Here is a 23,684-nt window from a genome sequence, read left to right as displayed (position 1 = left end):
TTTGCTATGTTGGTCTGTTGGACACGGGTGAACTGAGCTCGCCAGCTGAGACATGGCGTCGCAGAGAGTGGATTCACCTGAGCAACTCTAGTCGGAGAAGCGGGTAAAATCGTCCTTCAGAAGAATGAGGGGCCCCTTCTAGAAGCTAATAGCGATAGGCGCTACTCAATCCGTCCCCAGGATATCCATGGTGGTGGGCAGATACCCGCCGGCCGGTCGGACGAGAAGGCAAACATGATGAATAATGAGCCGTCGGCGGGTATCTCTGCCCTCCGCAAGGCTGAGTCCTGATATCAGAGACTGCAGGCGTTCGATATATCGAGCGATGAGCTGAGCTGAGCTTAGCTGAGCTGGCATTTGGCGTTTGATTGTGTCGCGTGCGATGCTGAAACCCTACCCTCACGCACGGTGCGTGTGTCAAGGAAAGGTCACGGCTTTGGCCAGTACGTGTTTCGCGATAAGACCCTGTCGGTGTTGCCGCATTAGGAAGGTTCAAGGCGATAAGCGCGGAGACGATAACGGGGCCCAGAAAAAGCCGTCTTCCGAGCTAGATCTTTATCACCCAATTTTGGATGCTAAAAGGTTTTAGTGAAGGAATTACAAATATACACGATCTATATTGGTCTTGCCAAGGGCCAACAAAGATGGATCGGCCACGGAGATGACAGCCTTTCGGCCGACAAGAAGCAAAGTTTCGGACAAGTCCAGTGACTGCCACCGCATGCTTCTACCTGCGGATATCCTCATGGCAGAAGTGGCGAGGATTGCTGCTTGCGCTTGTTATTTGCTGTCACTCCAATGAACGCGCACGAGGGGTTTTTCTCCGTGGCTGTATTTGTGTTTCTGATCCTTCAAGGTGCCCATGCTCGCTTCCACCCTGCATCGTGAAACTATCACGACTGCAGGTTGATGGCATCGTAACCACAACTTATTATGCCTGCAACCTGTGTGTTCTCTGCAACTGCAACCTCACCTGTGGATGGATGGCGGGGAAATCTTGACCCCCTGTAAATAGTTCATCTTACAAAGGCCGCACAGTCTGCATCCCCTTAACGCAACAGCTCTCGGCGTCTTCGTACGTAGCACTGCTTTTACTTATGACCCCGCCGCGCCAACTTGGGGTTTCACAGTAAGAACTGCCTCTTCTTGGCATATTGAGCCACCACGTTCAGCCGCCAGTCGCGGTCGACCGCCGGCAGGTTTGCTCCCGTCCCTGCTTTACTCCCGATTTACAGCTCGATCTTCAAGTCATAGGCATTCATGGCTAGATTACCAGACGTCTCATCCTTCCGAACGATTATCCCTGTCAACATTAGTCTGCCATTCAGTCAGTCTGACCCGGTCTCAAATGCCTTCCGCAGACTATATCTCGGCAGTTATTAATGATACATTCACTTACAAGAACATTGGACGCTTGAATTGGGCCAAGTTCTGGACGGCTTCTTCTGGTTCGATTCCCAACTTTTACATTGAGATGGAGACATCCATGTACTTGGCCTCGCACTGTCGCAAAAACACATCAATTCACTAGTCTGATTTGTCTCTCGTCTCGTCATGGCGGCGTTTTCAGCTCACAGCCTCGCACGCCCTCTACCTTCCCTTCCCTTAGTGCTATCTCAATTCGCGGTAACAGGACAACACAGCCGCCTCCATCCAACATTTGGATACACATATCCTCGAGCAGATACAGTCCAAGTTTCCAATCGACCTCGTGCGGTGGATGATGACCTTGGGCTGGGGTATCAGTCTGAGATCTATCGGCATGTAGACCCCCATCCGGGCCGTTGGTGTCGATGTGGCCTGAATCTGGTGCGATGATGCGAAGCAAGGGCTTATATGCGGAGGATGGACCATAGTGAAGTGACCCCCTTCCGGACCTTTCGGATCACATCCTCTAGGTGACTTGTCTGTCTCCATCGGTGTGAAAGTGGCGGTCGGTGAGAACAACTACTAGGAGTCTATTCCCTTGCTTGACCTCGACGATCGCGATGGAAGCCTCGACGTTTGTAGCTGCGGCTACTTGCAATATCCGCCACGGACGGTGATGAGGCCTCGATGGAATGCGGGGACTGCAACACCGACGCCTTGTCGTGCTTGAGTCTGGGTGGCATGGTTGGTGCAGGCTGATAAATGGGCTCCCGGTCGATGACTTGGTAGTCATCTTCGTCTTCGATGGAGGGAAGAGGGGCAAACTGGGATCTTTTGGCCTTCCAATGCTCCTTGAGCTGGTCCCTGAGCTTATAGGACTCTTCCCTTGCGTAGTCCTGGGCATTCCTGAGCTTCCTATAGCCCTCCCTGAAATTTTCGTGAGAGATGGTCAGGTTCGTCGAGCTGATGGGATACTGGTTGTACTTAGCCGTGCCGTCCTCTGATGAAGTGGCATAGTGAGCGAACAAGTTCAGATTGGCACCGTCCGTGGTAAACGTCGTGATCTTGGCATGACCAGCAATGGAGGGTTCCCCAATAGAATTAAGGGCCTGATTCCTCCCATAAACGAGAGCCGCTCCATCATAGGCGCTCTGCAGCCTTGCCTTTTCCATATCCTTTCCAGGCCCCTTGAACTCCCCAGCCAAATGCGGCAATGTCACGGAATAGGGATCATCTTTGTAAAGAATGGCTCCATCGATGTGATCCTCGATCGGTAACGAGCGAAACTCTTCCACTTCAAGCCCCTCGACAAAGTCAGGCTGCGGTGCAGACAGACCCTTGTTGAAGCCAGCGTCTTTCGGAAAGCCTGTGAACGCCCGGTTGATGGCTTGGTCGTAGTCTTCGTTCGGGTAACTCTTCAGTAGCTTCGTCCCGGCCTTAAAGATCATGGTCGCTTCGTTAGGGATTTTCCCAACTGTCCTGACATAGTCCTCGTACATGGATTCAGTAGGTGATGCCGTTTCGCGAGACTGGGTATGTCGCTCTCGTATATCACCCAGATTTACCGGAGGCTTGGACTCATGTTGCTTGAGAATACCGTTTTTCCTGGCCTGCACGGCAAACCCAGACATCGTTGTGGAAGTAGTCTTGGTTGTAGACGACGCAACTGTGGCTTCCAAGGGAGCAGGCGCCGATGCCTTTTTACCCTTCCTCTCTCCCATCTTGTTGAAAAGAGCCAAGGCTTCACGCGTCAACCGTGTCCGTTTTGGTTGGTGTTCTCTTTCGCTGTTGCTGTTGTGCGGTTTCCACAGCAAGGTGGCCGGGTAGAATTGGTCCTCACACTCGACCTTGGGCTCAGAGAGTGAGCTGTATGAGCGTTTGAGAGGCCTTGACTGTCGTGTATTCTAAACGAACTATTAGAGGTTGATTGACTTGTGTGGAGCGAACGATTAACCCACCTTGACAGCCCGCGATGGCTCCTGCTGGTCAACGTCAAACTGTTGTATACTCGCCTGCGACAGAGCAGCCCACTTCGGCGCACTCTTAGCGCCAGCTGTGATATGTTGTTTGTGGCAAGGCTCAAGTAATGAGGTCCGATCAATAGAGATTTGTCGTGCTTGAAGTCTCGCACTACGCCTTGGGGGTCCTATGCCTCACGCATCAGAACTTCAATCTAAGCCTTTTATACATGACAGGGTGCTTACCGGCTTGTGTGTCCGTCTGCATCAAGTATGGTCTCTTCGCAGGTGGAGGACGAGTCTTGGATGTGATTTCGGGTTGCCTTTTCATTGTATGTAAGAGTATCGCATCCCTTTGAGGTTGGCGGAACGGTTGTATCTAGTCGGTTAATATATTTCTCTTCGTCATAGGCAGCGACGTGGGCACGCATACTCAAAGGCTTTGGGGGCCTTGTCCTTCATGATATAGAAGGTGCTGGTAGGTGAAGGAGAAAGGGCTTCTTCCAGCACCCGGCCTAGCCGACAAAGCGGCCTGCTTGCAACAAAGCGAGCGCCAGGAGGGGAAGCAGTTAGTTAGCTTGACGCGATGAACATCACCTTTGAAGATCGGGGTTCGGGCATGGAGTAATTATTTCAGGCTGGGGGTGGCCATGAATAATTGACCGCCATGGAATGGATAGAATCGTGTGTTGTACTGCGCCATGATTTTCCATGCTCCCCACGATGCCCCTACAAAACACTCCATGTTTTCAGGGCTTCTGATGAGCAACGATGGCCGCAAATGCGAGAATAGATAGAATCTCAAGAGTCTATTTGTGGCACTAACCGCGCGAAATGCTGCCGGCTGTCAAATGAGAGGGCCTTTCCCAGACGTGTTTAGTGTCGGGATCGTAAACTTCTGAGAAATGCGGACGCCAACCAAGTAGGTGCGCAATAATTCGTCTTGTCACCGCTGTTCTCTTTGTTCCCTTTCTTTGTTAGCGCCAAATCCATTTCCTACTGATACGGGGACAGCCCTGCTTTTGCCTTGGAAGTTTGAGTTAAAGTAGGTAGGTAGGTGATCAGGGTAGCAGGATTGACGTTGCAGGACGACCCGTGACTAAAACTCCGAACCAGGACATGCAACCCTGGTCCATCAGAGGCTGATCCCCCAGGTGCTGCGACAGTGTTTGTCCTGTCTGGAAGTCACATAGAACGTTCGAAATCTGCAGCTTGCGCTGTTTCAGTTATTGCGATGCCCTTGTGGCCTACGAGTGTTGTCACGGCTGTCTGGGAGAGAACTGCTTCTGGAGTCTAGACTCTGCTAACGGAACAAGCCAGAGACAAAGGGGCGCTCACGCGCGTCTGTGACCGTTGGCTCCCTCGCGCCAACGTCATCTGATACAACCGTCACTTCAACGCCAGCAGAGTTTTGGATGATGTCGACTCTGCCAGTAAGCCGGCCATCCCCCCTTTGCTCCGGCTGCTGGCTATCGTCTCACAGACTCGGTAACCGTTGCAAGACCCTCCCCACCATCGTCATGATGCTTCCAGAGTCAGTTGCCCATAACGTACAACCCCTCGTGGCTTACGAGCGAAGCACACGTTTCCTCCTCACATTCGTCTGAGGGTCGCGCAACGGGGCCATCGCCGAAGGGCGTCCGGTCGATCTCAGCGTGGAGGGATCGCCTCTGTGGGCCCATGGAAGAGCCTCTTGGAGAGATGCCGGACATGGACTCTTGCTGATTGATGAAAACCCGTTGCTCCTCTGGAAACCTCACCGCGTTTTTCCGGGGTTGCACAGCTCTTGGTTGGGGTGTTGACGTCAGTCGACCAACCATGCAAAACTTGACCCGCATGACGTCAGCCACAAGGACCCTGCATCGGTCGTCCCCCACGAAATCCTGCGATGCTGAAGGCTGGATGGCTGGTTCTCAGTTCCAGCGCTGCACCTCTACGCCATATCTCGTCTTGGTTTCCTGGTTTCGCGGCTTAGAATTGTCCACTATTAATGATCCGCGCACAATTAATGCATCCCTACTGCGCGCACAGTCCCGCCACCTGGTCTCCGGGGGACGGGACCCTCCGCGCGCCATGGTTCCCACCTCGTGCTCACGGTCAAGTCACAACCGGTTGGCGATTGAGCCGGTCCTGACCAGAGTTTGAGCTCTGATGATCTCTTGGTCTCAGACCTTGCCCAGCGTGCCCAGCCTGCTACAGCACCCTCCTTTACCGCCGGGCGCTTGTCGCGTTATGCCGTTTGTGTAAAGGGCCCCCTGTCTTGTTTGTCTTGACATAAAGAAGGGTTGCTCCCAACATCCTCTTCTCGCCTCCTCCCCGCAGTTTGATCTACACTTCAAGTAAGCTAGTTGTGCTAGTCTTTTCTTGGGCTTTGAATCCTACCTGAGACCAACCTTTCTTCTCTTTCAACAAAAGCCTTCAACTTCCTTTTTCCCATTTCGACCATATCATCCCTGAGCATTCATCAACCGGCCAAAGTTAATCCTCACGGCCGCTCCATCTATGGCCTACTATCGCCCACAAAGGCATCAAGCCCGTCCATCACGTTACGATGATGACTTTGCACCCCCTGAGCCTGTAAACTCCTACGATCCCTACGATGACTTGGAACCGCCGCCTCCTCGAAGCCGCTACCCGGCAGGTCCCCCGTCACCACCCCGATCACCGCCCCGCCGCCACAAGTCGGAGAGACGTCGTCGGCGACCCAGCCCCAGTCAATACTATCCCGATGAGCCTATGATGACTTCCCGGCATCGCGAGCCCCGTTCCCGCTCTCAAAAATATGAGCCGGAGCGTCGCGGACGAAGTGCGGGACCTGATCGCCGGGCACGGGATCTTAGCCCTCCGCCTTTCGGACCTCCTCCGGATTCACCTCGCCGCAAAGCCCGATCAGCCCGCCGTGACCGGGAGCCCCGCTATGAACAGCCACCGCCTCGAGAATATCGCCCACCCCGAGAGCCTCGCCCTGGGCGGGAGCGGGAGATCCCTATCCGCATGAAACGAGAGCCACGACCCGATAGAGAATTCCGAGATGAGCGCGCCGCTCCCGTGCCAGATCCCTACGAACCCGACCCATATGCTCGGGGCCCGCCAGGCGAATCTCGGAAACGACGCCCTCGAACATGGGCTCCCGACCCAGACTCACCTCGCCATTCCCGGCCCGCTAGGCCACCCTCGCCTCGACCCAAGTCACGACCACGGGGCCGCTCTTTGCGACGCCCGGACTCTGATGATGAAGACGATCATGCTGGTTACTATGCGGCCGGAGCAGGAGCTGCAGGAGCTGCTGGCGCTGCGGCTGCAAGTCATCGGCGCCCACACTCCCAGACAAGAGATCACAAGGGACGAGGCCACCCTCGACCCTCATCTCGCGGCCGACCTCCCACCACACAGAAGACTCGGAGTGGCCCATCGGGTCGCCGTAATTCAATGCCTGCAAGCACCCAGCCTCGCTCTGCTTGGTGGCAGAACCCTCTGGTCCAGGCTGGCGCTCGCACTGCCCTCACTGCTGGAGCCCAGGCTGCGATGAAGTCTCGCAACGACCCCAGCCCCTGGCTTGGACCTAAGGGCGCCAAGGTCGCTACCGCCGCGTTGGGCGCTGCACTGGTGGATGGTTTCATGGGCCAGAAGCACCCCAACAGCACGAGACAGAGCCTCATGCGGCAAGGTGTTGATCTTGCACAGAACCAGGCCATGAAGACCCCAGCTCATCACAAGTCTCGCCATCGTCACGACTCTCGCCATCGCCACGATCGATAGATCATTTCTTATCGTAACACCAATACATCGCTTGTGTATTTATATTACAACCCTGTAACTACGCTGCGATCGGCACCTCATTTCATGGTTGAGTTTTGGAGGAGTGTATACTGTCATTTACTGCCTTGAAGGAGTTCCGGGATCTTACAAAAGATATGACTTGACGATTTCTTAAAAACATGTACTTGTATAGGCTTTTATTGGGCATTGGATGAATTGAAACGATTGATGAGACATTGTCCTTACTGGGTCCAAGTGCCTTTTCGTCTCGTGGAAGGATGAAGTTCCTTAGTGTGATGTGCGGATAATTGACACCAACTTGGCTATTCAACATCATTTACCATTCATGAACGCATGTTAGCTAAAGCTATACTCCAACAGTCTTCTCTTGCTATTTATTAATCCTGATGATGGGTTGGAAGCATTGATGTGTGTTAAAAGACTTTGTTCCTTCTGTGCAATGGGAGCGCAAGTCTCGTGTATTTGCCCTCTACATTCTCTGCGATGCTTTGTGTCTTCATGTCCTATGTACTTGTATTTATATCAATCTCGATGTTTCCTGCAGCAGTGCCTATGTTCGTGCAACCCGCGTACTCACCACTCCGCAACCAATGTCTCAAGTCTTAAGGAGAGTGACCCAGTTGGCTCTGCGACACTCCTAACGCTCCACCCCCCCTTCATCATGTGCGTCTGCACATACTTGATATATCCCCTCACTCTAGGACGAGGAAGTGGCCGTGGACCAAGGTCGACAGCGATTGGCAGCGCAGAACCCGTTGCAGCAAGGTCCCACGGGCTGCCCGTTGCTGTCGTAGCACTCGCCTGTTCACAACCCATGTTAGATCCGATGGCACGCACATTAACTGGTAGATGAGGCTCTGCTTACCGTATGTAGGCACACAAAAGCCCTGGCAGCTCACCGCGGTGATGACCTGGGGAGGGCCGACGATGATGTGCTGCGATCCGTCACTGTCGATGCTCTGGACGAGGGTCTTTTCCCCATTGGTGGTGAAAGTGCACTGCGAGAAGGCGTTGTAATCTGGAGCGTCGATGATGTTGACATTGATGTCGCTATCTGCAAAGAACCATGGGGGTCAGTACACTTGACAACCGAGAAGATATGAAAGAACGGACTGGTTTGTCTAGTCTTGCCGTCGGCAGGGAACGTCATCTCGTAGGATGCTGGGCCGCCGTGGAACGTGAGATGGACGGTCTGAACGTCATCTCGTTCGACGGGGTTGGGCATGGCGTGGACGCCAGCGAAGATGGCGATGGGAAGGATCGAAAGGGTCAGCTTCATCATGAATGGTCTTTATTGCATGTGTGTCTTGATGATCGTCGTGTTTGTACTGCTCTGATGGATGGGCTGCTTCTTGGCCGGTCTTATATGTTCTCTGCGACGCCTCCTCCATTCCTCAACGGCGGCGATGATGACCCGCGAGGCCACATGATGACTATCTGCAGTGGCGATCAGATGTAATTCCTCCTCAAACTTGCACTATTATACGAGGCTCTGGTATTACAAAGAGTGAAAGGAGGGCCGACGATCCTCGTATTTTCACCTAAAGGTATGTGCAAGTAATGAGGGGTTGTCAGCTTGGGACTCGTTGAGTGGTGAGGTTGACCACGTGCGACGCGATGATGGGCACCTAAAAAAAGAAAGGCTGAAAGGCGGGATCTGCAATGACATCGGAGATTTCAGCCCATTGCTCGGATGTCGGCTCCTTGGCTGACTGGCTGATTGTCAGGCGCGCATCATCGGCGCAGTCGTTGGAATCTCGATGTAGATTCGACGAATCTCGTTTGAAGGAGTTTTGGTCATGAGAACCGTCGATCGTATCGATGGGATCATCAATAGAGCTTCTTGTAAGAGGGGAATGCGTTTGTCTTGTCTTGTAGAATATCTATCTTGGTTGACTAGAGCGACATCAATGTCCACGCTATGAGCCTGTCAACCTGACCCATAGATATTGCAATGTGGTGTAACGTACGGATATGCATCTTTCGCATGTCTCAACAATTTCGATTGGCCGAAGGGTAAATATTTTGAGCAATCTGCCTTGCTATCCTGCGAGGAAAAGCGTTGTGACCTCCAAATAGAACCAAACCGCCGGTACTGGACGGGGGGCGCAGATGATATTGAGGAAACAAATGACTATATGGTGTTGATATTGAACAAGAGTAATTCTTGGTTGTGTATCAACTGACTGCTACTTTCAAAGATTGTACATGCAGCCTCCATGAGACCCATGGCGTGTTGGGGCATAGTACCCTCGCTGTGTTTGTGCAATTTGGAGGAGCCTCTGAGGAAACAGTTAATGGAAGCTCGAATATCGCAGTGATTGCTTCTGGCATGCTGTACCAACGAATGCAAGTGAACCAGGAACTACTAATTTCATGCTCTCAAATAGTCTAACTTGGTTCTAGGACCTGGATGGACGGAGCTCAAGTCTCAGTTGATGAAGAGATTCTGGAACAATTGCTCGCGCCTTTTTACCGGCCTGAAACTGCCCTTATAGACTCTCGAAATAGTAACTCTGTGAACATCTTCAGGGCTTTGAGACATTAGAAAAGCGGCCGGATTCGGAAGAGTGAGTGACAGGCACAAGATGGAGGTTGGCGCAAGGAAGTGAAGTAGACAACTCCCAATATAGTGCAAATTACAGGACAGTCCTTCTACATACGACCATACCCACCGGAGAACTCGGGATCCCGTCCGCTCTCCCATAGATAAGCCGGTGAGGGGCGGATTAGTAGTTGGGTCGGTGACGACCAGCGAATCCCCGCTGTTGTATGTTTCTTTTGCCAGGGCTTCGTCCTTTTTGCTAGCCACCTGGAGCTTATCCTGACGGAATTCTCTACTGCAGTTCAGTGATATACCCAAGCCAATGACATACATGCTGCTTTAGCTTCGGGTCACTCCCTCTTGTTTATATTTTGATTCCTCTCCTGATCCTGTCTCTTGTTATCTTAGGTTTGCTATTCGTACTGTCAGGACCGCCCAATTGTCTCCTGGAGCTTCTACTATTATCCTACCGCAGCATAGCCTTTAACGTTAAAAGAGGCACATTACTAATATCCGTGATGCAATATCCTACCAAATGAGCTCGTTGAGTTGTTCCATGCTGACAAATTCTTATCGTTGCCGAAACCATCATTCGACAAGGACCAAGATGGGGATCGTGACCCTTGTAATTTAGCCTCTATATAGACCGCCACGTATCCAGGTTGTAGAGTCCTATCAGATCAAGTTCAAGCCATTAACAACACAAAGAACAAATGAGCGAGAGGCGTCGTCGAAATGTTATCGTTACCGGAGCAAACGGATACATCGGCTCTGCAGTTTGCCGTGCATTTGTTCGCGCTGGGTGGCAGACATTTGGCCTTATACGAAGACCTGAGGTTGCCGAGGAGTTAATTCTTTCGGAAGCTATCCCGGTGATTGGGTCATTCAGCGACCTTACGTTTCTGCAAATTCTTTTCGAACAAGTCAATACCTTCGATGTCATCGTCAGCTGCACCGAAAAGATCACCGGCTACGCAGCACACTTCGAAGAAGTGGTCACTTGTGTTAGAGCACTCGCCAAAGAAAGTAACCAGAATGGGACTCGTCCATTAGTACTATGGTCGTCTGGTTGCAAGGATTATGGCACCACGGGTCTCCATGGTTCACCTGGCCTTGCCCCTCATGACGAGAACTCGCCTTTGAACGCGCCGGAAATCCTAAAGGAGCGTACGACAAACTGTCTCAGAATATTTGACGATGTCAGTCTCTTTGACGCGGCAGTCATTCGGCCAACTAGCGTCTTTGGATATTCGAGTAGTTACTATGGTGCCATATTCGACTTTGTGGCTGATCAGAAGAGAGAGGGCGCTGAGACACTGAGGATCCCTGGCGACCCTAACAGTATTATGCACGCAACACATGTCGATGACTGTGCCGAGGCATATCTTGCTCTTGCAGAACACAGCGACCGATCTGCCGTGGCTGGCCGGGCTTTCAATATCTCTGGATATCGATATGAAACTCTGAAGGAGGTCGCGACGTCTTTCGCTAAGGAATATGGCTTCAAGAATGGCGTTGAGTTCGTGCCGGCCAGCGAAGCTGAGCCATCATTTCCTCCGCTGTTGCACCTTGCCTTCAGTTTCAGTCAGTGGGTTGGGAGCCAAAAACTTCGGTCTCTTTGCGGTTGGAATGATCGTCGGACATTGTTTTCGGAGAGCATCCACGTGCATAGATTGGCATATGAGACACTGAAGGAGCGTGGCCATAGGAATGTTGCAGAGATTCAGAAGAGGATTCAGGGCAACTAGAGGGCTGAAGAGGTGTCTGCTGAACCCTATTGAAGTCAACGAGATAGACTGCAAACCTAACGAGTTCCGATTTCCTGGTATTTACAGCTTTAACATTTAAATCATTGGACGAGAGAAACCGAAAACCACATGAGCACAACCCGAGGAGGCAAATTGCGAATGTCTATTGAGTTTGGGCTAAGCAGAACCGAATCTAGTGCCCCGCTATGACTTCATGTTGGTGTCGGGCCTCGATGAATGCAGCGCGCGCAGCGCTGCACAGTGAGATTATGCAAGCCTGCCTCGGGCCACGTTCGCGCCCATAAAACTTTGCGCTAGCACTAGCAATGATGCCGATCTTGAAAACAGCAATCTTCAAGAACCACCGCTGCTCCCGAGACCAGAGTTTGCGTCAGCTCCTCTGTTGATACCAATCTCTGCGATCGCGGGCGCCTCAAAATGGCCCTCAATCGCGTCGTGTCGCGTGGCCCCGGCCACATCGCGCTTGACGACTCCCACATCCATCATGGCCCGTCCAGCGACGTCATTGCCGATGGACGCGTCAAGGTGCAGTTCCACGACAACCCGGAAGCGCTGGCGATATGGTGCGATCGCTTCCGAGGCTCCTTTGCTGGCGAGCTTCCGAGCCTGGAACACCTGGAACCGCCCAAGCCGAGGAGGACGAAGAGCTTCGAGGTCCTTGCAGACGTGGAGAAGCCTGCAACAGGACCGCGTCTCAATATCGCCATCCACATCGTCGGCTCACGAGGCGATGTTCAACCATTTATTCCTATCGCTCAACTGCTCATGAAACCGCCATACGGCCATCGTGTGCGCATCTGCACCCATCCCGTCTTCAAGGACTTTGTCGAGGCTCAAGGAGTTGAGTTTTTCAGCATCGGTGGCGACCCTGAGGCTCTCATGGCCTACATGGTCAAGAATCCCGGACTCCTGCCAAGCCGAGAAAGTCTCAGAGGCGGTGATGTGGGAAAGAGGAGGAGAGAAATGTCGGAGATCATCAATGGAGCTTGGCGAAGTTGCATCGAGGCGGGCGATGGAATGGGAGAGCGGGTGACAGCTGCAGACGTGAAAAACGCCGATGATCTCTTCATCGCTGATGCTATAATAGCAAACCCACCGTCGATGGCACATATCCATTGTGCCGAGAAGCTGGGCATTCCGCTACATATGGTCTTCACAATGCCGTGGTCACCAACCAAGGCGTTTCCTCATCCCTTGGCTGCTATGAGCTATGGCGAGGCCGATAAGAGCACAGCGAATTACCTCTCTTTCATGATGATGGAGCTTTTGACTTGGCAAGGGTAGGTTCAGTTTCTATGTTTCAGCAGCCCCGTATACTGGAGCCCATGTACTAACGTGAACCTACAGCTTGGGAGACTTGATCAACAAGTTCCGCGCTCAAACATTACATCTTGATCCCGTCAGTCCGATGTGGGGATTTCAACTTCTGCCCAGGCTCCGAGTCCCTTACAGCTATCTTTGGTCAGAGTCTTTGATACCGAAACCAACAGACTGGGAATCTCACCTCAACATCACTGGGTTTTCTTTCTTGCCTTTGGCTAATTCATACACGCCTCCACAGGACTTGATCGATTTTCTGAACGGTGGACCTGCCCCAATCTATATCGGATTTGGATCTATTGTCGTTGATGATCCGCAAGCGCTCACACGGATGATATTCCAAGCCATCAAGATTGCTGGCGTTCGGGCCATCGTATCCAAGGGCTGGGGAGGTGTTGGTGCCGGGGATGTCCCTGAAAACGTGTACCTCATCGGGAACTGTCCTCACGATTGGCTTTTCAAACGCGTTTCTGCTGTCGTCCATCATGGTGGTGCTGGTACCACAGCTGCCGGCATCGCGGCCGGTCGACCGACTGTGATAGTACCATTCTTCGGCGACCAGCCGTTTTGGGGTCAGATGATGGCACGGGCCGGAGCCGGGCCGACGTCTGTACCCTTCAAGGACTTGACAGCTGAGATCCTGGCAGAGAGCATCACCTTTGCACTCAAGCCAGAGGTCCAAGAGGTAGCCATGGAGATGGCGTTGAATATCGAGGAAGAAGACGGAGCAGGGTACGCAGCCATGGACATTCAAGACCGCCTGGAGGTGGATAACATGCGCTGCGATATATGCCCCGAACGATTGGCCACCTGGCTCCATCGGCACTCAGGAGCCCATCTGAGCGGTTTCGCAGTCTCTTGCCTAGTCGATAAGGGACTGATTATGCCGGACGATATCAAACCTCTTCGCCATAAACACTGGTACGTCGATGAGGGTGCTGAGCATCCCGTCATTGGTGCCATAGCTGCCGCTTCAGGCTTTGTCTCAGCTGTTGGTACTGCCACTTCCGACTACTCAAAGCGTTTGAAGGCACCAACTCCGGTAAGGCCAAGGCGGCGCAGTTCTGTAGGAGGCAGAAATCTTCCACTCCCAGAAGACATGGAAACCCACATTGGCATCCTAGGGGACGTTGTTGGACCAGATGCTATGACGCCAACCGACATGAGGGTCGTTGCACAGAAGATGGCTACAAAATCACTTTGCACTGCCTACCCATCTGCCGCCATTGTCAGACCAGCAGCTTCTATCCATGAGAAACACAAGAAAGCCTGGAAGTCTCACGAACAAGGGCGATACGGGCGTGCCTACTACCTTACACGTGTCACGGGGAGGTATGCTTGCGACCTCGCCAAGGCTACCGCCAAGGCTCCCGTGGCATTCTTCTACAACGTCGCCAATGGGTTCCACAACGTCCCGTCATACGGGTGGGCCGGTGTGGACGTACGCCGGCGTGACGAAATCACAGGCTTGGGCAGCGGGATCAAGACAGCTGGCAAGGAGTTCTCCTTGGGGACCTGGGATGCCTTTAGTGGGCTCGTACAAAAGCCCTATGAGGATTCAAAACAGAAGGGTATCAAAGGTTTGGGCAGGGGAATAGTCCGTGGTGGACTCGGATTCTTCAGTAACCTGGGCTCAGGTGAGTACCTCCACCATTCTCTACTTACAATTGGAACTGAAAAACTAACTCTGAATTAGCGTTTTTTGGACTCCCAGGTTACACACTGAAGGGCCTTGAGAAAGAACTCCATAAGCATCATTTGACGAAGCTCAAGGCAGAGATCTTGTTGATTCGGTTGAGACAAGGCATTAATGATTGGAGAAAGGCTACCCCCGAACAAAAGACCGAAGTTGTACGACGATGGAAGGCTTTGGGATTGGCTCACTGATTGGATTATATCAAGAAGCACATGGCGTTTAGAAAGGGAGCGAAGATTGGAATTCATATATCAGAGTGATAATGTTATCTGGGGACGATCTATTTACAGTTGGAAACACAACACTTGATTCTCTTCTGCCACCTGTGAGAATTCGTTCTCCAATAACTTGAAGTAGCACGAATTGTCTGTGTCAACTCCATCTTTTAAGGAGCCATGGTCCCTGTTGGCATCATGCCGCTTTGAGCTCCGCTGGGAGGAGGGCCGCCAGCACCACCACCCTCACCACCCTCACCACCTCCGCCAATTCCGCTATCCAAGGCGTGGCCTCCGTCCTCACCCAAGTATCCGGCAACACCGTAGTAGTCATCAGTTGAGTAGTCCACAGAGGCGTTGACTCCAATTTGGATCCATGCAAAGATTCCATCTTCAACCTTGTCGCCAAGATACACATACTGAGGGAAGGGATCAAAAGACGCGTCGGCCTGGAGGACTGACCACATATCCTCATCATTGCTTGTGACGTCTTGAGTGTTGGTGTTGTAGGGATATGTCGCCTCGACAGCCGATCGCAACGTCTCGGGCCAGAAGAGCTGGCCGATATGGGCGACGGGGGCGTTCCAGACGGAAATCGTGCCATTGGGCATGACTGTCGCGTTGGTGTGCGTGAGGAGATGAGTGTGTGTTGCTCGGCCCTGATAGTGACCAGGGAAGATGGTTTCGAACTGAACCACACCGTCGTGGTCGGTGATTTGGACACCTCGGAGGTATGTACTGTTGACACCGTCGGCGGCTTCATTGCCTGAGACGCTGATGCCAGAGTAAACTCCAGTTGCATTGGCGTTCCAGATGTCAACGGCGGCGACAGGAACGGGTTCGCAGCTGGCCACGTCGACATACTGGACCTCGAGAAAGAGTGGAACTCCGTCACAGTACTCGGACTCGATGACGTTGGATCTGAGAAACTCTCCGACGACATAGTAAGGTCCAGCAGTGATCTCAGGGGACAGAATGCAACTGGAGTTGGCGTCGAAGATGTCTGCCAATGGTGTGAACATGTCGTACGAAACTGAGCCAGTCATGTTGTGGTTGACATCCTCCCAGCTGGTCAGGTCATCGGTATCGCGGCGGTACTTCTTGGAAGCTAGAAATACAATCAGTCATTGGAATTTTCTCAGAATGGTTATTTGTTTCGTACGAGTGGTGATGCCCCTTTTCGCCCGTAGAGAACGAACTCGACTCGTGCGTCGCTCGATCGAACGAGCCTTCAGCGCTTGAGCAGCGGTAGAGCCTGAGCACGATTCCAAGGATCGTCGACCAATGGCTGCCATGTTATTACGGGCGTGGATTTCCCTGGCCATGTGCTTTGGATCATGAGCCTCTCCGGGATGGCCCATGACGGAACTGCAGAGGCTAAGGCCGACGGCGAGAAGAGAGGTGAGACGAGCCATGTTGAGGATAGTGAAATTGGCCTTGTTGTATTGGAGTGTGCAAAGAGACTGCGATGTTTTGCTTGTCTTCACCATCCCTCATGACTAAAGGTCCGCTATTTTATATTTCACTTCTACGTGCCAATAACACATAGCGCATAATCCAAATATCTCATTCTTGATTCGCTTCGTCACAATTACGCGGCTCCATGAAACAAGCATAGATTGTAAGTTCCCTGATGACTCGGCCGCCATGCGAAGCCATCGACATTCCCGAGACACTCAAACCAGCCACCGCCGGGAAGTGGGAGGCTGATATATAGACCGAGGCTTAATGACGCGGAATATGGACAAGGGAGGCATCGAAGCTAATCCACCCCAGATTCACAGACCAATGAGCGCATTTGTAAAGAAAATCGAGAGAAATTACCAGTGTTTGAGGTGAGAGGTCCACTTGACATGAAACCTTGTTTCCCGCTACTTACGCGGCGCGAGGCGGAATATCGGCATCGTTGCCAAGCGTGGAGACGACATCGCCGGCATTTATACGCAGTTTCCATGGGTGTTTTCGGTTGTGTCTGTGAGAGATTGGCGAATTTCGGGATATGGGCATGGCATGGTTGGGAGTCGTTGTGCGATCCATGCAGTACTTGGGTTATTTCAATGTCCTCTCCACAACACGGTTATTTCTAATCAAGGGCGGTTGGGGAGCGGAGAGTGCGATATGTCTTTCGAATACTCCGTAGACCATTATGGATGAAGTCTTGTAAAAGGCCCATTCCCCTCGAAAATAGATGAATAGGGTAGCGAGGCCGATGATCCTTAACTTGGATGGGATTCCATCATCGTCACCGGTTGGGTGGAGGGGACGGCCCCTTTCATTACCCCTGAATCTGAGTGAAAGTGAAGAAATTTGGCATGCATCTGTTGCTGGATATAGTGCATATCGCTGAGGCTAACTACCCTAGGCCAATCCACATCAGTATATCTTTGTCCAATGTACTTTCCTTGGGTAGATGCTCTGATATAGATATGTTGTGTAATGGTTCTTGAAGCTTTCGTATAGAGTGCCCCCCCTATCGATTAACTATGTTCTCGTAAGAAGGAACAGGATGGATACGGATCAAATTTCTGTATAAGATGGAAACACCGAGGCTTGTGAGTCGAGGAGGGACCAGGAAGACACACTAACTAGAGGAATTGGCAACTCTCTCCTATTGGCCTGGAACCCCTCTTGTTTCTCTTTCAATCTCACTGCTTTACCGGCATGTTGAACTCTGCCCAATGGCCCACCATGCTGACGCTTGGCCTGACTCTGGGCGTCTCAGCCGTGCTCTATTTTGGCATTCTTGGCGCCTTAGTTGTTGTGCCCTCGTTGTAGGCCTATCTGATCTACCTTCACAAGGTCATTTTGGCTTGGTTCAAGGACCCCGGCGTTCCCGAACACTTCGGCATTGCTCACCACCAAGTCACACCATTCTACCTCATAACCCCCGACGGGGTGAATCCGCTCACCTAGCACGTTCTTGCTCTTGCAGCCTACGAGGTCAGTCAGTAGGCCTTGTTGGCGCAGGCACCTGGAGCTGGGTTAGTGTACGACTTTGAGCAGACCCTCAACTTTCGCCTGCTCAAGGAGAACCCGACGCCCGCCTCGTCCTCCATTTCCATGGCACAAGCGGTACCATGGCAAGTGGGTGGTGCCCGGACAGTTACCGCTCACTGTACTCCGCCGATCCCGTCAACACCCATGTCCTGACCTTTGACTACCAGGGCTATGGAATGTCTACGGGCCATCCATCCGAGGCCGGCGTTATCACGGATGCCCTAGCAGTGGCTGACTGGGCCATCAATACGGCCAGCATCCCGCCTGAGCGGATTGTCATCTTTGGTCAGAGCCTTGGATCTGCAGTAGCCATTGCTCTCGTCAATGAAAGTGCTCAACGTCAACCCTCAGATCACTTTACTGGGCTGGTCGTGACAGCTACCTTTCAAGGCATTCCACAGCTGACGGCCACATACCGCATTGGTGGTTTCATCCCGGTACTCTCACCGGTTGCCAGGATTAGGCCACTCTTCTACTCTCTTCTCACAGAGGCTGACAAGCAAGTGGGACAATTTTCGCAGGCTTGGGGAGTTTGTCAAGGAAGCTGAGAGATATGACATTACTCTTTTGCATGTTGAGGACGACACAGATCTCCCCATGGAGAATTCTGTCAAGTTGTACTGGGAGGCGGTGCGTGTGGCGGAAAATGTTAAAAACGTGACTGAGGACGAGGGAGCTTTGCTCGAGAGAATAGACAGATTCAAGGAGAGCCGTGGAGAGGGAGGGTCTATAATTGAATGGCCCACAAGGAAAGGTGACATTAGACTAGAGATCTTGAGATCTCGACTAACAAGTAGGTATTCGCACTCAGTTACTGTGTATTGAACTCTTCTGTCTTGAAACAGCTACTCCCCTATAATTACATTACCTGTACCTAGCAACGACCTAACAATCCCTTCATGCTTTTTTGCTCTAGCCATCGATATCGCGGTCTGCCCACCCTCAATCGTGACATTGACATCAGCTTGCCCTGTAGCTAAAAGTAGATCCACAATACCCCGGTGGCCAAGTGTAGCTGCCCAGTATAAAGGCGTTTTCCCAGAATTGTCTCTCAAGTTGACGCCGACCTCTCCCGTGCTGAGCAATAGTTTGATGATATTCTCATGCCCCTTCATGGTGGCTATGGCTAGCAGCGTGAGGCCGGCGCTATATCGCAAATTGATGTCAGCCTTCCCCGTATCAAGCAGCAGTTTGAGGAGTGAATCGTGGCCATTTCTGGCAGCTAGCCACAGCAACGTCACGCCGGAATTCCTCAAATGGATGTCGAAGTTGCCAGTGGCCATTAGGAGCCTAAACATGGTCTCGTACTCGGCAACACGTAATAACGGCTTCACGCTGCTGTCTTTTACGTCAACATTGGCCTCGAATGAGGCGAGAATCAGGTTGCTCATTGACTTATTTTGCAGAAGAGCAGTGTACGTCTCCTGTGAGAAGCCAGTGAAGCTGTTGGCCTTGCTGTTTGCGACAAGTAGCCTGACAACGGGCTCATGTCCGCCTTCGACGGCACAGGATAGAGGTGTCCGGCTTGAATTGTTCGTCGTGCTGATGTCGACCGCTCCCGTCGCAAGGAGCAGCTTAACGATAGCCTCGTGTCCGTGCTGAGAGGCATAATGGAGTAATGTTGAGCCGTCCTGGTCTTTCGCGTCAATGTCAAACCTGGCCTTTGCAAGTTGCAGCTTAACCATGTCGTTGTACTCGGTGGCCCATGATGGCGACGGGTGGCTGCTGTCAACGTTCGTTTCAACACACATGTTGCTTGGAAGTATCAACTGGACAACCGCCTCGTGCCCTCTCTGAGCAAGTAACAGGGCTGGGATCTGGCTAGGATCATCCCTCTTGGTAGCTGCCGCAGCCAGCAGTATCTTGGTGATGGCCTCGTTCGCGCTGGTCACCGACAATAGCGTTTGGCCATCTCTAGATCTCACGTCGAACTCAGCGCCATGCTCGAGAAGCAACCAGACGATGGGCTCGTTCCATTTCATGGCAGCCCATAGTAAAGGTGTTCTACCGTGGGTGTCATTGGCGTCCACGTCAACTTGCCCCGTCTCCAACAAGAGTCTGACAATGGATTCGTGCCCTTGATACGCGGCCATCAGTAGCGGAGTGAAGTCGGATCCATCTGGAATGTCGATGCCAGCCTTTCCTGTGGCTAGAAGAAGCCTGGCGATTGCCTCGTGGCCATCGTATATGACATGCAGAAACGGAGTTGTGCCCGTATGGTTCCTCGCGTCAACGTGGGCCTGGCCTGGGCCTAGTAACAGCCTGACCACCCCCTCGTGACCATTCTCAGCTGCAAACAACAGAGGCGTCCGGTTGTTTCGATCTTTCAGGTTGACATCAGCTTTGCCGATGTCAACCAGCAGCTCGACTATGGCTTCGAGCCCGTCCTCGGCTGCAAACGACAACGGCGTCTGGTCGAATCGGTCCCTCAAGTCGACATAGATCTCGTCTACGGCCAACAGCAGCTTGACGAGGTTTTCGTGTCTCCTTCGAACGGCCCGAATCAAGGGCGTCTCACCAGATCCGTTCCTCGAGTTGACGTCGAATTTGCCTATGCTGAGCAGTTGCTCCACAATGTCCGTATGCCCCATCTCCACAGCTACCCGTGCCGGCGTCTGACGAATTCGGTTCTCTGCATGTATGTCAATTTTGCCTGTAGTGAGCAACATATTGAAGACAGTAGCATGTCCATTCTCAGCGGCATGGAACAGTGGCGTGCTTCCAGTTCCATCTCTTGAATCGGCATCAACCCCCTCTGTTGCCAGCAGGAGGCTGACAATAGCCCCATGCCCCTTTTCGGCCGTCAGTGACAACGGGGTCCTATGATATACGTCCCTCGAGTCTGCATCAGCACCGTTATCAAGAAGCAGCTTGATGACAGCGCCGTGCTTCTTCATTGCAGCCCATGCTAGTGGTGTCCAGCCGCGGGTGTCCTTCAAGTCTGTAGCTCACATGGGTCAGAAGGGCAGCCATTGCTTCAGCCATTCCAAAGTAAGCCGCCAGGTGAAGGCCGGTCATTCTTTGTGGAGCCTCCATGTAGTTCCAAGACTCGGTCATGACCATCAGGTCCTCGGCAGCGGCCTCGGCCTGCCCATTACTCTGCAGAAACTCGATCAGTTCCTTGCTTGTGGATAGAGATATGCGGGCATGATGCCCCCAGTTGTTCGCCGCGTAGCCGTAGAGTTGATGTGACCACAGTCTCTCATCCATCCTGCTCTTTGTTTCGCAGGGACCGCTTTCAAAGGTTTTGTACGAGAGGTATGTGACGCAGGCGGTTGTGATATAGGCCTCTGCAGTGGGAAACCAGTCCCCTTGCGTCCGCTCAAAGTATTGCTGCGCTGTGTAGTGCATGCACTAGCCTGATGATATTGCTCTCCTTGTCCACAACGACCAGCCCAGCACACACAGTAACCACGTCGTCAACCTCGGGGAGGCTCTCCTCATCAAACTCCGTCTCACCAACCTCCACGGCGAGTGCATGCTGGAGCTCGGACGTTGTGAAGGGCCGTCGAGTGCAGGTAATCCGCGCCAGGACCTTCTTTGAAAACACTTCAGTGTTCGCCTGGCTTCCGATGCGCTCCATCGCGGCCTTGTACGTCTCGTCGTATGCGGTGGATCCAGTCGGCAGCGCCTTCAATGCTCTTCGGATGTCTTTTGATGAAAACTTGCCTTTCAAGGAATTCAAGTGTAGCTCCGCGAGGAGAAACCTGCAAAGTTAGTAAGTAGTGACAAAAGAAACATATAGATTTAAGCAACGTACATTCCGTTGACCGCTCTAACCACTTCAGTTTTGATATCTTCGCGGAGCTTTGGGTTGCTTCGAACCACCTTTGATAAAGAGTCAACGCGGCTGTCGAGATATCTGCCCACATCCTCCTCAGAGGCGCGGATTTCCAACTCTATGGCATTGTCTGTGAAGTTCTCTTGGATGTCGGGCATGATCCTCGATGTCATGAAGAGACTTGCGCCACAACTCTTCTGGAGCGCAAACAACTCCCTCAAAAGCTCTGCCCTACTGCCTTCGGATGCCTGGCATTCATCCAGCGCATCGACGAGAAGGTAGACTCGAACATACGTTTTTGCTAGCGAGCGAAGCGTCGTCGAAATCTCGTCGACCAACGGTCGTGTCTTTTTAGGCTTGTGGCGGTTGTAAAGATCTTTGACGACTTCTGGGAGGGAGGGCTGTCGTTCAGCCAACTGTCTCAAAAGACTCGCTAGCATCTTGTCAATCCTCTGATTGTCTTGTTGCCGAAAGTTGCAATAGATGTAGGCGATTCCAATGTTTCTATCGCCGTTGAATCTTTTTCCGACATCATCAACCACGACTGACGTGAGAATAGTCTTGCCTGCGCCGGGGATGCCCGGGCAGAACAAGGTCTGCCTACTTGTCTTCAGCCAGGCCTGGTACTGTTCCGAGTCTAAGAGCCATTGCCCCGTCCCAGGCTGGCGCCTTCGGAGGTTATCATGCTGCAGGGGCGCATACTCGATGGTTGTGAGCCAATCAAGAATGTCCTGATGCTCTTGATTGCGCTGTGCAGAATGGAGGTGGGTAACTTTTTCCGACATTTCATCCAACTTGCTATCAATTTCTAGTAAGACTGGATCCTATTAGCAGGAGAAATATTCACAAAAAAAGCACTGCAATCTTCCCAACTCGATGGTCCCTAGCCATATTTCCCCCAAGGCTCCCAACAGTCGTGTCCCCTTAGCTACCCACCTGCTGGTACGAAGAACAAAGCGAAGCCTCACAGGGCAGGTTGAAGCTTACTTTTGGCATTGCACATCTGGTCGACCTCCTGGGCCGGCACCACGGACAGAAGCTCTTTGGCAAACGCCGCAGCCACAGCAGCTGCGTGCTCCTGCCACTCCTTGTTCTTCCCAGAGTCAGCGTAGTCGCAGATACCCCGAATGACGAGGCACGGAGAGTCGTTGGCTAGCCCTGCTGCCTCCATCTCAAGACATAGCACGTTGCCGCCCAGCTGTCGGTTGATATTGTCGCGGAAGACAGCGTCCTTGACGACCTGGCTTCCGGAAGCAATCAGGCCGTAATGGACTTGTATGTCTCTGGGTGCCTCCTGTTCTCCTCCACCAACTACCCTGTTCTCGGCCACAGGGTGCTGGGGGGCAAATATATGTCATGCCAGGAAGAACTCGAAAATGCTCAAGATCGCCGCCCAGATCATGAAGAGCAAGGCTGGTAATCCCACACGATCGTCTGGGAGACCCGTTGAGGAAAGCAGAGGGTCCTTGAGGGAATCAGACTTGATGTATTTGGGCACCAGGTCAGGCCACTTGGTTGCCAGCTCGTCCAGGTATCTGGGTATCTGAGATCTCTTCATCTCACGCGTCGTCTCTAGCTTGGTCAACGCCGTCAGAAGCACGCTAGGCGGGTTGTTGAGAGCGCCTTTCCTATCAAATTGTCCGCCCTTCTCAGCCTTGCCGAAATCCCACTGCACGATTCCGGGATACTGACCGGTTGCTGGGCTAAACACGACGTCGCCTAGCCGAACTTCTGGAGGGATGCCACCACCGATATCAACCATGAGGCCGAACTTGATGGAGGGAAATGTGTCGAGCATTCTGGCCGCAACTATCGCTACTCAGCTAGTGCCGTCCTTGCTTTTTAGCAGGCAAGTGATGACCACGCTGTGGTTCCCAACCGTTCCCAGAGTATACGTGTTGCTATCGATGAGTAGCTTAGGCAGGTCTAGGTATATTAGATCTAGTATAGCAGCCGCTATAGTCTACTCCCTTGGGAGGGCGCAGACCAATACCACGGCATAGTCGCTATAAGCAATTTCTAGTGAAGACATCTTTAGGCTTTGCCAGGCGTGAGATATTATGTCTAATACCCCGGCTCCCCTTTTACAAGAACGGAAGTGTCACCAACCACGCCACATTTGAGGGCTTCACGTCCTTAAGTGCTTGGCAGGCAAACCACCAGCTACACCGTAAGTGCCAAGAGCCTCTTGGTGGTTCAGCTTTGGGTTGTGTGACTGAGAATGTGGGTCACGGGGAATTTGTGGCGGCCATGCA

The 23,684-nt window shown here is 52.5% G+C and overlaps 8 protein-coding genes across 8 annotated transcripts; 4 read left to right on the top strand and 4 right to left on the bottom strand.

The window, feature by feature from the left end:
- Nucleotides 1-1,958: 1,958 nt before the first annotated feature.
- Nucleotides 1,959-3,494, bottom strand: NCS57_00450800 (uncharacterized protein; the record flags this gene model as incomplete). The annotated part of the gene is made up of 1 exon (XM_053054467.1): nucleotides 1,959-3,494. The coding sequence occupies exon 1, from the start codon at nucleotides 3,087-3,089 to the stop codon at nucleotides 1,959-1,961; it is 1,131 nt and encodes a 376-aa protein (XP_052916627.1). The 5' UTR covers nucleotides 3,090-3,494.
- Nucleotides 3,495-5,828: 2,334 nt separating this feature from the next.
- Nucleotides 5,829-7,085, top strand: NCS57_00450700 (uncharacterized protein; the record flags this gene model as incomplete). Its single annotated transcript, XM_053054466.1, has 1 exon — nucleotides 5,829-7,085. One exon carries the CDS (start codon nucleotides 5,829-5,831, stop codon nucleotides 7,083-7,085), a length of 1,257 nt encoding a protein of 418 aa, XP_052916626.1.
- A 718-nt stretch (nucleotides 7,086-7,803) lies between these two features.
- On the bottom strand, nucleotides 7,804-8,385 carry NCS57_00450600 (uncharacterized protein; the record flags this gene model as incomplete). Its single annotated transcript, XM_053054465.1, has 3 exons — nucleotides 7,804-7,907; nucleotides 7,972-8,160; nucleotides 8,220-8,385. 3 exons carry the CDS (start codon nucleotides 8,383-8,385, stop codon nucleotides 7,804-7,806), a joined length of 459 nt encoding a protein of 152 aa, XP_052916625.1.
- A 1,979-nt stretch (nucleotides 8,386-10,364) lies between these two features.
- On the top strand, nucleotides 10,365-11,399 carry NCS57_00450500 (Epimerase domain-containing protein; the record flags this gene model as incomplete). Its single annotated transcript, XM_053054464.1, has 1 exon — nucleotides 10,365-11,399. The coding sequence occupies one exon, from the start codon at nucleotides 10,365-10,367 to the stop codon at nucleotides 11,397-11,399; it is 1,035 nt and encodes a 344-aa protein (XP_052916624.1).
- A 438-nt stretch (nucleotides 11,400-11,837) lies between these two features.
- On the top strand, nucleotides 11,838-14,627 carry NCS57_00450400 (Glyco-transf-28 domain-containing protein; the record flags this gene model as incomplete). The annotated part of the gene is made up of 3 exons (XM_053054463.1): nucleotides 11,838-12,700; nucleotides 12,768-14,377; nucleotides 14,437-14,627. 3 exons carry the CDS (start codon nucleotides 11,838-11,840, stop codon nucleotides 14,625-14,627), a joined length of 2,664 nt encoding a protein of 887 aa, XP_052916623.1.
- Nucleotides 14,628-14,821: 194 nt separating this feature from the next.
- NCS57_00450300 (INTRADIOL-DIOXYGENAS domain-containing protein) lies at nucleotides 14,822-16,066 on the bottom strand (the record flags this gene model as incomplete). The annotated part of the gene is made up of 2 exons (XM_053054462.1): nucleotides 14,822-15,759; nucleotides 15,814-16,066. 2 exons carry the CDS (start codon nucleotides 16,064-16,066, stop codon nucleotides 14,822-14,824), a joined length of 1,191 nt encoding a protein of 396 aa, XP_052916622.1.
- Nucleotides 16,067-17,728: 1,662 nt separating this feature from the next.
- NCS57_00450200 (AB hydrolase-1 domain-containing protein) lies at nucleotides 17,729-18,196 on the top strand (the record flags this gene model as incomplete). The annotated part of the gene is made up of 1 exon (XM_053054461.1): nucleotides 17,729-18,196. One exon carries the CDS (start codon nucleotides 17,729-17,731, stop codon nucleotides 18,194-18,196), a length of 468 nt encoding a protein of 155 aa, XP_052916621.1.
- A 364-nt stretch (nucleotides 18,197-18,560) lies between these two features.
- NCS57_00450100 (uncharacterized protein) lies at nucleotides 18,561-23,227 on the bottom strand (the record flags this gene model as incomplete). The annotated part of the gene is made up of 7 exons (XM_053054460.1): nucleotides 18,561-18,580; nucleotides 18,646-20,440; nucleotides 20,601-21,002; nucleotides 21,055-21,355; nucleotides 21,409-22,246; nucleotides 22,417-22,765; nucleotides 22,856-23,227. 7 exons carry the CDS (start codon nucleotides 23,225-23,227, stop codon nucleotides 18,561-18,563), a joined length of 4,077 nt encoding a protein of 1,358 aa, XP_052916620.1.
- Nucleotides 23,228-23,684: the final 457 nt, after the last annotated feature.

Source organism: Fusarium keratoplasticum, chromosome 3 (genome assembly GCF_025433545.1).
Source record: "Fusarium keratoplasticum isolate Fu6.1 chromosome 3, whole genome shotgun sequence".
Classification (NCBI taxonomy): Eukaryota; Fungi; Ascomycota; class Sordariomycetes; order Hypocreales; family Nectriaceae; genus Fusarium; species Fusarium keratoplasticum.
The sequence above is the reverse complement of the archived record's forward strand: the minus strand, read 5'-3'. Positions and strand labels throughout refer to the sequence as shown.